Source organism: Trypanosoma cruzi (genome assembly GCF_000209065.1).
Source record: "Trypanosoma cruzi strain CL Brener chromosome Unknown tcruzi_1047053507681, whole genome shotgun sequence".
NCBI lineage: Eukaryota > Euglenozoa > Kinetoplastea > Trypanosomatida > Trypanosomatidae > Trypanosoma > Trypanosoma cruzi.
This window is the reverse complement of record NW_921120.1, coordinates 46,977-60,457: the sequence shown is the minus strand read 5'-3', so window position 1 is coordinate 60,457 and position 13,481 is coordinate 46,977. Positions and strand designations below refer to the sequence as shown.

General features: G+C 52.6%; 5 protein-coding genes across 5 annotated transcripts, besides 19 other annotated features; all 5 read right to left on the bottom strand.

The window, feature by feature from the left end:
* Positions 1–2,576, bottom strand: Tc00.1047053507681.259 (uncharacterized protein; the record flags this gene model as incomplete). Its single annotated transcript, XM_813510.1, has 1 exon — positions 1–2,576. A coding segment is annotated over one exon (2,576 nt), but the record flags the coding sequence as incomplete, so codon positions are not given.
* Positions 1–6,801: a sequence feature (heterozygous, non-Esmeraldo-like haplotype).
* Positions 2,664–2,709: a sequence feature (T-rich).
* On the bottom strand, positions 3,073–4,998 carry Tc00.1047053507681.250 (uncharacterized protein; the record flags this gene model as incomplete). The annotated part of the gene is made up of 1 exon (XM_813508.1): positions 3,073–4,998. One exon carries the CDS (start codon positions 4,996–4,998, stop codon positions 3,073–3,075), a length of 1,926 nt encoding a protein of 641 aa, XP_818601.1.
* Positions 5,062–5,101: a sequence feature (T-rich).
* Positions 5,297–6,592, bottom strand: Tc00.1047053507681.240 (uncharacterized protein; the record flags this gene model as incomplete). The annotated part of the gene is made up of 1 exon (XM_813507.1): positions 5,297–6,592. One exon carries the CDS (start codon positions 6,590–6,592, stop codon positions 5,297–5,299), a length of 1,296 nt encoding a protein of 431 aa, XP_818600.1.
* Positions 6,608–6,631: a microsatellite.
* Positions 6,802–6,938: a sequence feature (areas merged during assembly that could not be assigned to a particular haplotype. This can correspond to areas where the two haplotypes were merged or to regions with more than two copies in the genome that were merged during assembly.).
* Positions 6,939–9,674: a sequence feature (heterozygous, non-Esmeraldo-like haplotype).
* On the bottom strand, positions 6,989–8,554 carry Tc00.1047053507681.230 (uncharacterized protein; the record flags this gene model as incomplete). Its single annotated transcript, XM_813505.1, has 1 exon — positions 6,989–8,554. The coding sequence occupies one exon, from the start codon at positions 8,552–8,554 to the stop codon at positions 6,989–6,991; it is 1,566 nt and encodes a 521-aa protein (XP_818598.1).
* Positions 8,559–8,620: a sequence feature (A-rich).
* Positions 8,765–8,786: a sequence feature (AT_rich).
* Positions 9,010–12,177, bottom strand: Tc00.1047053507681.220 (pre-mRNA splicing factor ATP-dependent RNA helicase, putative; the record flags this gene model as incomplete). Its single annotated transcript, XM_813503.1, has 1 exon — positions 9,010–12,177. One exon carries the CDS (start codon positions 12,175–12,177, stop codon positions 9,010–9,012), a length of 3,168 nt encoding a protein of 1,055 aa, XP_818596.1.
* Positions 9,675–10,205: a sequence feature (haploid, non-Esmeraldo-like haplotype).
* Positions 10,206–11,125: a sequence feature (areas merged during assembly that could not be assigned to a particular haplotype. This can correspond to areas where the two haplotypes were merged or to regions with more than two copies in the genome that were merged during assembly.).
* Positions 11,126–11,396: a sequence feature (haploid, Esmeraldo-like haplotype).
* Positions 11,397–12,956: a sequence feature (heterozygous, non-Esmeraldo-like haplotype).
* Positions 12,598–12,621: a microsatellite.
* Positions 12,943–12,976: a microsatellite.
* Positions 12,957–13,191: a sequence feature (haploid, non-Esmeraldo-like haplotype).
* Positions 13,096–13,172: a sequence feature (T-rich).
* Positions 13,177–13,237: a sequence feature (A-rich).
* Positions 13,192–13,481: part of a sequence feature (areas merged during assembly that could not be assigned to a particular haplotype. This can correspond to areas where the two haplotypes were merged or to regions with more than two copies in the genome that were merged during assembly.) that runs on past the window's edge.
* Positions 13,455–13,481: part of a microsatellite that runs on past the window's edge.

Sequence of the window (13,481 nt, the reverse complement as noted above, 5' to 3'; positions counted from 1 at the left end):
AGACCAAATTTCGACCATTCGTCTGCAAAGGTACGATGCAGGCTGCCCTGAGCAGCGTTCTGTGGGCTCGAAGAATCTCCAATCAAAACCTCGCAAAAGTCTCTCCATGTCCATGCGCTTTCCTTCCACTCCAACTCAAATAAATAAACTCGGCTACCAGGCCTTCCGTAGCACTCCCGGGTAAAGGGGACAAACCCATTGATGACAAAAATGCCTTGAGCCTTCAAGAATGCTATGTAGCACGCCCGTCCAACCTTCTTGGGGCTCGATGCCTCCCACAGCTGCAAGAGCTCTTTTGGAGTGAGACCCAAATTCTCGCATGCAGTCGTGGCACCCATCAGACTTCCGTCAACCACACAATAATCCCATGTTGAGTGAAAGATCTCACAAAAGCGGTCCTTGATGGCAGGGCTGACAACTTCTTGAGGAGTCGAAGAATTGATTTCGGCAAGGCGAGTCGCGGCGCAAAACGCAGCAGAGTTCAGATAGCACTTCACAATGCGAGCACTAAAAACGGACATCTCCCGCGTCACCAGCAGACCTACCGACTCGAGAGTTTTTTTTACCGCCGCAATTGTGCGCTCGTTCACAGCAAAGGGCTTAAGAATCAACACCGCACGATTCATCGGCGTTTCCTTGTACAATGCCATTGTCTGTTGCTCCGCCTCGCGCATGATGTCCACCATCTCGGAGGTTTGCATGTTTTCCAGGAGGTCAAACACACACCCGGAGAGCTTCTTTCCGCGCAGCATTACCTCTGGGTGGGAAGCCCATCGGTACAACAGAGCCCCTGTTAGGGCGCATTCCTGCAGTCGCAGCGTGAGAGGATCATGGGAGAGTGGTAAGTGCATCCATAGATGGCGTTCCAGCAGCGCCTCAAACGGCCCTGCAGATGCGTGAACCCCGTTATCGGTTGTCGTCGGCGGGTATTGCAGGCCCAATTCTTGCCACCGGTCTCGTATGAGACCGCGCAGGCTGTTGGGAGGTGCGTTGCCAGGATTTGTGCTCCCAATCAACTCCTCACGGAATGCACGCCATGTCATGCACGCCTCTGGCCAGGAAACAAGGTAGCATGTCACCTTTGCATTTTGAGCGCCGTACGTGTCGCGCAGATAAGGGTAAAACCCGTTGATCACAAAAACCTTTTCATTTAAAAATTGAGCCACGTACGCTCCTGAGGCAAGCTTCATTGTCTTCGTACATGAACCCCACATCCCGTAAAGCTCAACGGCGGAGATTTCACCAAGAGTGTGTATGGCTGTTTCAGCATTCCAGACACGACCAGAACACACTGCTTCTTTCCAAGCAATACCAAACAATTCCTTAAAAAGGGCTCTGTTCTGCGTGCTTACATTAATAGACATCGGCGAAACCTTGACGGCGTAACGGGCTATGGTTCGGTAGTGTTTGTACATCAACTGCTGTGCCGCAATTTCACCGCCAAAGACGTGACGTTGACTGACGATTTGCATTCCACGGGTTTGCATGAGACGCTCCTCCACAAGCGCCCTTGTTTCAGGTGTGTTGGCATGCGGTTTTACAAAAACCAAGGCTCTGTTGCGTCTCTCTTCAGCATCCTCATCGTCAAGCACAATGGTCCATTCCGCGACACCCGAAATGGTGTTGCTCGTGCCGAATCCAACGGACGCCTGGTTCGTTCTTTTCAACTTCTCCGCGGCGTACAAAACCGCCAAGTGGTGTATCACCTCGCTGCTCTGCAAGTCCTCCAGGAGCTCAAAAACCGGTCGGGTCTCCCCACCGTACGTTATGGTGGGGTTCTTCAACAACTGTTCCAAAAACTCAAGTGAAACCCCCTCTTGAAGAAGCGCTCGTCCAAAATCGTCCTCCGTGGCTCGCCGATGCATCCACACAGAGCGATGTGCCAGCGCCTCGAGTGGCCCGCTGGAGGCGTCCAGGCCGTTATGCATCAGGCTCGGCTGCTCACTCAGTCCATATTCCCTCCAGTTTTCAAACAGCAAACGACGCAGAGACGTCGGCGCCGCCTCGCTGGGGTTTGCCGCTCCAAGAACCTCCAGGTTGAATTGCTTCCACGTGTACATCGACTCCGGCCAAGAAAGAACAAAAAGGCACGTTTGACTATCGGTTGCGGTGAAGGAACCCAGAAGACTTGGGTAGAAGCCGTTGACTACATACACCCGCTCCTCCTCCAAATAAGAGACATAAAAACCGTACTCAAGCCGGGCACATGACTTCGAGGCACACCACCGCGCATTTAACTCTTCTGAGGAGAGGCCAAGAATTGTCATGGCATCTTCAGGTGTCATCACCCGCCGCTTCTCCACTGCAGCATCCCACAGCTCACCGAATGCCGAGAAAAAAAGAGACGCAGTTTCTTCCGACACAAATGCACTCAGGTCCTCCAAGGAGCACACAGCCAGAGCATGCACCGAGCTGTAGTGGCGCTCCACGTAGGCCCCGCGCTCAACCTGAGAACCAGACAAAAGCATCGTGTCATCCGTGCGAACTCCATATTGGTCAAAGTGTTCACGCGCAACGTCAAGAAATTTTTCTCGGCACGCGTGCGGTTTAATCAACACCAGCGTTGTATTCATCATCCCCTCCGTGATTTGTAGACTTCCCAGGGAGAGTAATACGCTTTCTACCTTATTTGCTTCCCTGAGCTCCTGCATTGTGAAACACACAAAAGGAAAAGAATGGAAGAGAAAAAAAAAAAAAAAAAAAAAAAAAGAGACCAAAGCGTCAAAACAAAGACGGAAAAAAAAAAAAAGAGGCTGTTTGCAAACCAACATCGCCTCCCTTCACCGTCTCTCCTCCAGTCCATCCAATTCACACACACTCTTCTGTCTCTAATCTCTGTTGCCAGTTGCGTCTCGTGGGAAAACCAACCAACTGCGTCTACGTGGGAAGCATATCTAATCACGTCAATAAGGGAAAATCTAAAGCTAATAAATAATAAATTTCATAACCATCATCATCACAGTTTTGCCACGACTGTCCAAGCCACCGCAGCCAGCAGTAGCATAGCGATAAGGAAAGAGATGTCCCCTTGCGTCTAATATATGTAGGTGTGCGTGCAGAATCCTCTGGGTATCATTGACACTGAAGTGCCACCTCGTACTCCTGCCGCAGTGAGGCCATGTCGGATGGAATGACCGTCATGCCGTTCTTCAACTGGATCAGGTAATTCGCCACCTGCGTGGGCTCCGTCGTCATTATCATGAGACGCTGTACTTCGGTGAGCTGCTCAGGCTGCAGCTGCTCCGCAAGTTCGTTTTCGAGCAGCATATTTATCACCATGGACACATCCTGGCCATGATAAATGCGTTCTCCTCTCCGACTGCCACTTTCGTCGTAAACCATGGGAATCGTGCGACCTGCGTTGCGGTCAACAAACATGCTGAAGTCTACTAGTCCCTCCCAATGCACAGGAACCAACAAAGTCAATGGCATTTCCTGTGCATCGTTCCCGCTCCGAAAGGCAATAAAAATTCGATTTAGTCCCCTTAAATCACCGTGAACAGTGCGCTTAACCACAAGATCAGAAAGCATCCGTAAGAGAAGCTTGATGCAAGTGGGGAAAGAACGAGCTGAAATGGGTACCGTGGAGAGTGGAACCGCATAGTAGCCCAACGGCATGGTGATAACAGTCAAGCCGCCGTCTCTGTAGCGGTAACCTTTCACACTCACAGAGGCAGCAACAAGAGACAAACCAAGTGCCGCACGATGAGACTCATTTTCTCCCAGTTGCACCGCGTGAACACTCCAACAATAAAGCAGGATCTGTGGTGAGTCATCAGATGCTTCCCCTTCACGAGCCTCATACACATCGGAGGAAGCATAATAACGGTGGATGCGGTAGCGGCATTTCTCGAGTGTCACCGTCGCACCGGTAAACAGTTGTGGTATCACCCCATCAATGTTCCTAAACTCCCCAGCGCTGCTTATGGCCTCCAAGTTGGCAGCAACAAGAGGAGCAACAAGAGCAGCCGAAATAAACTCACTCTGTAAGCCGTACGCCTGGCGCGGGATCGGGTTGGAGTGCTTGATGGTACGACGCACAGTCACTGTTGCTCGTCCGGGGAGAAACAACTGTTTCGTTGTGCGCAGCTCAGAGGGGCGCGTTGTTGTGAACCGCAGCGGGTCCGTTCCCAACGTCGTGTCAAGCGTCTCTCTCGTTACACAAAGGCCGCCGCAGCCGCCTTCTTCTTCCTGCTCTTCTTCAATGCCGCCACCGTCAACAGCACGCGGGGGAGACGCCGTGTTGCTGCGCTGCGGGGGCAGTGGCTGCAATGCAACACACCCCACACCCAACCGCGTTGTGAGGGCAGAAGTATGACCATCGGAAGCAACACCAAGCCCCTGCTGCTGCAAAAGCTGTTGACGGTTCGTGCCCTGTGGTTGTTGGAGCAGTCCCGCTGTGACGTTCAGCCCGCTTTCACGGTAAATCGAAAAACTCGACCCACGTGCGTCACAAACGCCTTTACACGAGCCCTTCCCTCCTGGCGACAACGCCGTCGTGCTGGAGAACCGGTAGGATGAAGCGGAAACGTCGACGTTGCTGTTATCATCATCCCTGCCGCCATCGCCACAGTTGAAATCCGCCAGCGCGGTGTGAACAAACGGCGTCGGATGGTACGCACTGCCCCTTTCCTCCCGCTGCCGCGGCTTAAAAGGCTCATCCACCGGGTCGTCGTCCAGCGTTATCTCAGTGCTAAGACGTACCCCGGACTTCCGCGTCCCATCGCCCCCCTGCTCCACTCGGCGAATCTCCTGCTGCAGCTCCATCTCCAGAATCTGGTACAGCACGCAGAGCTCGCGCCCAAAGCGGTCATGCACGGGGTACTTCGTGCAGAACTCCACGTTGGGATCCCGCGAAATCAACAGACGGCATCCGTCGTCACGCCGCAAAGATGAGCCAGCGGTAGGGGCGTCCTCTTCACTCATGTACTCCTGCAGAGTCATCCGTCGGATATGTGTTCGGTCAAAGCCGTAAACAGCCTCATACGGCGAGTGCATCCTGCGCAAGGAGACCCTCCGCCTCGCTCCCTCCCCGATCCTCGTCGCTCGTCGTACACACACAGAAAGGAAAAAAAAAAAAAAGAAGAGAAAGAGAGAGAGACACACTTCTCCGCACGTGCAGCGTAGAGGGTAGGAACAAAGAAAATAATAATATAGATGCGTTCTGCTCCAAAAACAACAAAAAACGCCAAGTCAACTCAAAGGGCAGGAACAGAAAAAGACTGCCCCCACAACACGTGCGAGCATAACAATAATAAAACGCACACAAGCAACAAAAGCAGAAAACACACCCTCCTCATCCCTTGGGCGGGGCACTATGTTGCATCACCGTCACACGGATTAGCTCACGGCACTCCAAGTACGAAAGCCACTCCTCCTGCATGCCTCGCAAGACACGCGCGATGTCCCTCGTTGATGACAACCCCAAGCGCGCTGTCTCGTCGCCATTGAACGTGGCATCCGCATGTGTGTTGCCTGCAGCGGAAATCCAGTGCAGCGCCCTTGCGTCCCACAATGTGAATGCCGCTCTCGCCCCCTCGCCATTGGCCATTGGCAAGCTATTCTTTCTGCATTCAGAGTCGAGTCCGAAGGTAGAAGCCACCATCGCGCGTCGAATAGAAAAGAGGTGCGCCACCATCGGGCACAATAAGCACATTACGTGCGCCGGAGACACCACAACGTGGGAAAAATTTGTGATAGGCGCTAAGTCAGTCCCACGGTGGGAAGGTGGTGATGTTGAACGTAGCGAAAGGTGCAGTTTTCCAACACGATCGTGTGCGGCTGGAGCAAAAAGAAGCGCAAACACCTTCAGTAGCCGCAGCATACGTGAGATGCATGTGGGTACATAGCATCCCGGGGCGCTGTGGACCAACATGACACCGCGAAGAATAACCAAAAGATGCCGCAAGTATCGTGATACTTCGCCCGAAAGCGTCACTGTCTCAATGAGGTCCTCGCCGTCAGCTGAGAGCATCGCCTCTAACATATGGCGCTTGTTCACCACGTTCGAACTCTGCGTATCAGCCGACTGGATCACTGCAGCACTTTCCATGGCAAGGGCTGACATGTACGTTGACAAAGCGAAGGCGTTACGTACATGCTCGGGAAGTGCAATGGCGTATGTCCGCGCGTCACAAAAGGCAACAATGCGAAGTGAGGGCACCCGCTTCACTGTATTCCCCACTCGTAATAGGCCAAATGCCAACACATCCATCAATGCGGACAAAACTTGTGAGGAGGCTGCGGACAACTCCTGGAGACACACCACAGTCACTTGCCGGGTCTCCTCCACAAACCCGTTCGGCGCAGACGCCGTTGAAGCTGATTCCGCTCGCATAAGAAATCCACAAAACGCCTCTCGCCGGGTTTGCTCGGTTATACGGAGCTCCAAGTACGTGGGCCCTTTCGGCATGGAAGTGACAGTGCTGTTACTCATGCCGTCATGCAACACTAGAAGGTGCGCTGATGGGACACAGCAGCAAATGGAAACAAGCACATACAACTGTCGGCACTCGCACAGTACTGGGTGATGGGTGGCTGGCCACTGCCGAGCAAGCGGGTCAGGAAAACATTGATTGATAGAAAGCCGCATGACGCAACAGATACATGTGTGTGTGTGTGTGTGTGTGTGCCTCTGCGGACGATGCGCTCTAACAGTGCGATAGTGTCGTTTTAGACTTCTCCTTCCCCTCTTTTCTATTTTTCCCCCCTGTCCTTTCCTTTTTTCCCTCCCTTTTTCTGTCCAATTGACTCCTCCCTACACCCTAAAGCTGCGGTCAAAAAAGTCATACATGCATGTACGCGAATAAAAATAAAAAAAGAAAGAGCGTAGAGGGAAACACACACACACAGACACATACTATAAACCCTGGAAAGAAAAGGCCTGCCTCCACACAGCACCCGACAGTCCACACATACAAATAAAAGCAAAAAAAAAGAAAAAAGACGGCCGCTTTGAAATGAAAAGCAATAGATGCTGCAAATGACTTTACAATTCATCGGCATCCTCAAACCGCACCTCTGCAGCAGCAATCTGTCCCTCCGACTCACCGTCCCTTTCGGCAACTGCGTGTGAGTGGTGTCGACGACGACGACGACGGCGCGCATGATGGTGACGATGGCCCTGGAGCGACTCCTCGCTATCGCCCTGCAGCCCTTCCTGCCCCGCTGCCTCGCCATCATACAATGCCCCCCCCAAATCCGGCTGCGCTATCGACGCCCTCTCCCGTTGAGTCGCGCTTTCACTCTCCACACCGAGCTGGTGGCGATGCCGGCGACGCTTCTTGCGCAGTCGGTGGTCTTGCGTGCCCCTTTGCAGCGGCCCCCTCGCCAACTCGCCCCCGTCGTCCGCGTTTTCAGCTTCGTAGCCGCTCCCTTCGCATTCGCTCCAGAACCTCTCCTCAATGTCGGGCTCGTCAAGAATCTCGCAAAACTCATCCCCGCCGCCAATTTTGATGCCGTCATCGTTCACTGGCGAGATATCTTCCATGTTGAAGAACTCATCCGCATCGTCCGGTGGCGGTGGCGGTGGAGAGGTCTGTCGACGCCACAAGAGGCCATTCCCCTCCAACTCCGACTCGCGGTCAAAATGCGTGTGCAAATGCTCAAACTGCTGCTCCTTCAACTGCGTAGCAAAAAGCTGCTGCATTTCCTGCACCTGCGCGTCGTATTCCGCCTCCGTCATGAGCGCGTAGCTGCACATAATGCGTACCTTTTGACCTTGGTCAAGCGCCTCACGGGCCTCACTCAAAATTCTGTCACGCGCCATTGTGTGAATGCGAAGTGCCGCCTTATTTGGCTTGCACGACAGACCGCGCCCTTCCCATGGAACCGTTGCCTCCGAGAAAAGCCTTATTTCTGGTTTGTACGACTTCCATATGAGTACCCCAACCCCTAAGAAGCATATAAAAAGATTAATCACTGCGGCGGAAAACGCCCACTCGATAGGGGTTGAAAAAGTATCGTACCCATCAAACTCCGACTCCGCCAGCGTTGTCGGGTTTTTGGCGAATACCTCTGCCGCGCAGGCCAAGATGGCCTCCCTGTAGAAATTCCTCATGGGATACGTGATCCACACCATCGCGACAAGCACAACGCAGTAGATGATGGAAAAAGTGCTCAGGATATGATAGAATGGTACATGCACGCCGCATATGCGCAGATGACGGCGTCCCGCTGAGTAATTCAAGAGACTCAAAAAGTTGTTGAGTACTGCCAAGAACTGCACCACAAGAACAGCAATAATGCATTCCGCCATCACCCTCAGAGGAAGAGGCAAGGTCTCGCTATTCACGCGTATTACAGTGCGGATCTCACCAATACGGATATCTTTGCTGTAGTTGCAATTCTCGCTCGCGGCCTCCAACCCCGGGGACAGGGAGACCTCCCCGCCGCCAAAGTATCCGGGGAAGACGCTCGTTTGCCGCACGTAGAATTCTGTCAGCAGTACAACAAGGCTGATGAAATGGGCGGCGTTGCAAATATGGTAAAGTCCCTTGAAGATCCTTTCCTCCGTGCGTCGCGGATAGATAACGGAGGGAAACACAAAAAACATCTCCTTTATTGCTCTATTATTTTTTTTTCGTTTTTCTTTTTATTCTGTTTTTCTAATTTCCTTTTTGACGGTTCTTCCTTCGTTCGGCTGCTACCCCTCCGCCTCAGAACACTGTGGTCTCTTCCCCGCCTCCTCGTCGGCGTGTCCCGCAGAGTTCCTCCCAACGGAAAGAAAAAAACATGCATCCACGGCGTGGACAGAAGCAGAAACAATAAAAAATAAAAAAATAAAAGAAGAATAATATTTCGAGGTGGGAATAGCGCAAGTCGCCGCGTGACGCATCACGGCGGCATCGTATATCCCACCCGCTCGCCCTCAGCAGATAATAAAAGAACAGTGGCGACACGTCTTCATGTTATCAACCTGCAACTCCCGTCGCGTACCGCCTGTTTTCATGTAATCTTCACGAGCATCGAGCGAGGAAATGTATATATATATATATATAGACACGTATGTCACTTTCGGCGACGCAGCTTTGAGATCCTCCACGAGCTCCCATTTTCCCAGGCGCGCAAAATTGGGTTGAGACGCTCCGCTCGTTGTTCCTTTGTCAGCTTTCCCTTTCGCGGCCTACTGTAGAAGGCCGGGGCAAGCTCAACCAACCACTGGGGCTCAATCACCAGCAGCTCCCGCATGTACTCTCGATTCGTCAGCTGCAACTCGTTGTACAGAACGTACTTCGGCGGTGCATCCCGCAGGCATGACGAGGGATGCACATACACCTCACGCCGTTCCGCCAGAGTAGCGTATGCAACGTCCGTGATACGTTTGGCGACGTTAAAAAAATAGCCTGCGGTGATGGCTCGCCGCACCTCGGTCAGCGCGTCGTCGTTGTGATGCGGAATCGATGCGTGGCGCTTGCGTAACATGTCGCTTAACTGCTCACGTGTGTCACGGGCCTCCATCAATATCCGATGCTTTAAAAAGTTGCGTTTACACCATTCCTCGCTGAGGCCATTTGCCACCCACGCATCGTAAACTGCCAGCAGTGTAATCTGATCCCCCTCTGGTTGGTGGAATTGTCGCTTCGCCGCGTCGGACGCCTCATGCTGGTCTCGTGGCCGGTAAAACACCCCACGCTTCTGCACAGCAAGCATCGACACAATCGTCAGCACTGGCTCGCAGCATCCCATGTCTACAGCCGTCAGAAGCGTCTTGCTCTGTGAGGGATCGATAGGGAGCTGTGCCATGCGACCCCCCAGCGGGGTTAATAATCCATCATCGTCAAGCGCCTCAAGGTAACGCAGTTTCTGCAACGCCGACACCAACGTTTCTCGCGGCGGTGGATCCATTAAATCAAGTGCAAAAAGATCGTTAATGCCCATTGCCTTCAGTTGTAGTACCACATGAAACAGATTAGACCGCTGGATATCTGGCACCGTGGCAGGCTCCATGTCCATTTGGAACTGTAGCTCTGTGTACATACGGAAACACTTCCCGGGACCAATGCGCCCCGCGCGCCCGGCTCGTTGTTGTGCCTGCGCCTGTGAAATGGGGACAATCTTCAGTTGTTCCATTCCTGTTTTGGGGTCAAAGACATTCTGCTTGCAGAACCCACTGTCAACAACAAAGTACAGGTTAGTGATAGTGATGGATGTTTCAGCCACGTTGGTGGCAAGCACAACCTTCCGGCAGCGCGGGGGTGTGGGCTCAAAGACACGTGACTGAACCTCCTGCGGCAGCGATGCTGTGAGCGGTAGCACAAGCATATCCGGCACCGGCCTCTCGCTGTACTCACGCAACTTCTCCATCCATCGAAATAGCCGCTCGCCGCCCAATTCAATCTCCTCCTGCCCTGTCAGGAATACCAACACATCACCCGGCGGCTCCTGAAGATGCAACTTCATGACAGTGCGGAGTGCGCAGTCCAGGTAGTCCTCCGTCGGCTCCCGGAGGAAGTTTACCTCTACGGGGAATGTGCGGCCCTCAATAAAAAAGACATCAGCAACATTGAAATAGTTGCAAAACTTCTCTCTCTCAAGCGTTGCAGAAGTTACAATCACCTTCAGTGTTGGTCGCTTGTGTGTTGCATTGCGGACAATGGCAAACAACAAATCCGTATTCACTGAACGCTCATGTGCCTCATCAAGAATGATGACGCTGTAACGCTGAAATGTGTCGTCAAGAAGAGCCTCACGTAGCAGCATGCCATCCGTCATGTACTTAATCTTCGTCAGTGAGGACGTGACATCGCGGAAGCGTACCGTGTACCCCACCTCCTCACCCAAGCGGCAGCCGTACTCTTCCGCCACACGAATGGCAAGCGTCTCTGCCGCCACACGGCGGGGTTGTGTGCAACAGACAACACCACGTTTGCTGTAGCCGTGCTCTGCAAGATACTGCGGGATCTGTGTCGTTTTTCCACTACCGGTCTCCCCCACCAACACAGTCACAATGTGTTTGTCCACATGCTCGAGAAACCGTTCACGATAGGCGTAAATGGGCAGCGACTGGCGCTGCTCCGTGATGCTCTGCGACGTGAACGTGGGTCCAAATCGTGGTTTCTCTCCAAAGCTGTGCTTCATCCACGGCGGCAACCGTGATGGCAAATCCCGTGAGGAGCGAAAACCACCCGCACGATCCTCCGGACGCTCCAGCAGCTCGTGGCCGAGTATGCCGTTGTCATCCGCATTGCCATTGTACTGGCCGTTTCCTTTGGCCTCCCACCCGCCCTCCTCCTCCTCCTCCCCTTCCCCGTCGTTGGCGCCTCTGTTGCGGCGCGCAAAGCCGTCGTCCACGCCGCAGCGTGCGTGTTCGGTCAGTCTTTGCAGACGCCGCTCCTTCGCTCGGAGAATCTGCCGGTCTTTGTTGCGTATCTGCTGTGAAATCGCCGCACGCTTCATGCTGTTCGTCTCAATTTCATCGGCGGTCGTCTGCTGCATGGCCCGTCGTGCAATAATCGCCTCCCGTTGCGCTGGCGTACTCGCCCGCATCAACTGCTCCGACGGCAGCAGTGCACGGTAGTTGATGGGTCGATGTCGCACCAACCCGCGCAGAAACCGCGGCTCCTCCTCATTCAGCTCCACTTGCTCCACCTCCTCGTCATCGGTACGTAGCTGCAGCAACTCCGACTCGTCAAGCAGACCGCTGCGCACCAGTTGCGCCAGCTGCATCTTTTCCTCCGCCCGCACTTTCATCGCCGCACGGCGCTCCGCAGCGTCGGTTGCAAGGCTCTCGAGCGCCCTCCGTCCCCGCTCATCCCGCTGCGCCGCTTCTTCCTCCTCCTGCTGCAACAACTTCAGCCGCAACGCCGCCTCCGCTTCGCTCCGCTCCTTCTCCGCAATCGCGAGCGCACCGGCCTCAAGGCACTTCGGCCAGTCGACGCCACGCAGGTTCGTCTGCATAAGACGCACAAGACCGCGAAGCTGCTCCAACGGAATGGGGGGCTCATCGTCCCCAGCAGCATTAATGGCGCTGTTAAGCGCCGCGAGCAGCGACTCCTCCCCGCCCGCGTTGCCTCCCTCGCGCAAAAAGAGCCCCACCAACTCCTCTACATCGTCGTAGTACCCCTCCGCCTGCTCCACACTTTCCGGTCGCCCGAGCAGGTGCTCCAGCTGGCGGTACAATTCATTCCTACTGTATATCAGCTGCAGCTTCCACAGGAAGGGAACTTCCTCCTGCATTCGGACACGCTCTCTTCTCTGGAACTCCCCCGCTTGCACGCAAAATACCCCCAACCTCTCCCACCACCGTCACCACCAACACCAATGAGGTCGGCAAAAAGAAAAAAGAAAAATAAATGCCACGGTGTTTCTGCCGCAGAAACAAAAAAAAAAAAAGGCAAAAACAGCACTGGAGAGTCACAGGACTGGATGGGGACAAAAAACAAAGGAATAGAAGGGGGAGATCTCCGGCAAACAAATTTCGTCAGGGAGAAAGAGGCACGCCATGACCCCATCGAGAATGCACGCACAGACGATCGAGTGGCGAGTATGGAAAAAGTGGCGCCCATGAAACAAACAAAAGAAACAACCGCGCCTCATAGAGGAGATGGGAGAAATAAATAAATAATAACAAAATAAATGCAACAAAAACAAGAGGGCAATAATAATAATAATAATAATAATGTGTTCCTTCATTTCCTTTTGGATGTGATTAACCCCGCTGCCCCTCCTCCCCATGTGTACAGCCACGCGGAAGGGGGCGGGTGGGGCACACAAATATATAAATTCAACTTCAAATACAAATATTTACATAAATAAAGTACAAAATAAAACATCCACAACTTCACCCCAATCGTCCCCCTTCCCCCTCCTCGCCTCGGGAAAAACCGCAAAGAAGTCCTTTTTTTTTTTTGTTTTTTCTATTTGTTTCCTTCTCGCCTGCTCGCTGTCCCATTACTCGTGCAAAAAGTGGATCTGGCGAATTAAATATGAAAACACACACAAAAAATAAAATAAAATAAAATAAAACAGAAAAAAAGACTTGAGGCTCTAAAGAGCCCCCGGTGCCCTCTTTTTCCTACCACCGCCACCGCTAGCTACTAAAAAGAGAAAAAAAACATGCGCTCCGGACCCATCAAAAGTGGCCCGCTCCCGTGTAAAACAAACAAATGACAGTACGAACAAAAATAAGAGTGAATGCAGAAATTAAAATAAATATAAATAAATAAATAAAATACATTTTTTCTTTTTTTCTTTTTCTTTTTCTTTTTGTTGTTGTTGTTTTTTCCTTTTTCCTTTTTCATTTATGCTCACAAACACATAAATACCCACACATACAAACATGTAATACCCCATTATTTTTCACATTCATGCTCCTTCTATTCACAATTCCTTTCGCGTTGCTGGTCAGTTATTTTTTATTTTTCCTTCCCCTTCACCCCCCCCCCCCCCCCCAATCCTTTTAAAATATAAATACATCGGTGTATGTGCCCCGTTCGAGGTGTTCCCCCCTCCTCTTTTTATTTTTTCTTTCTTTTTTTTTT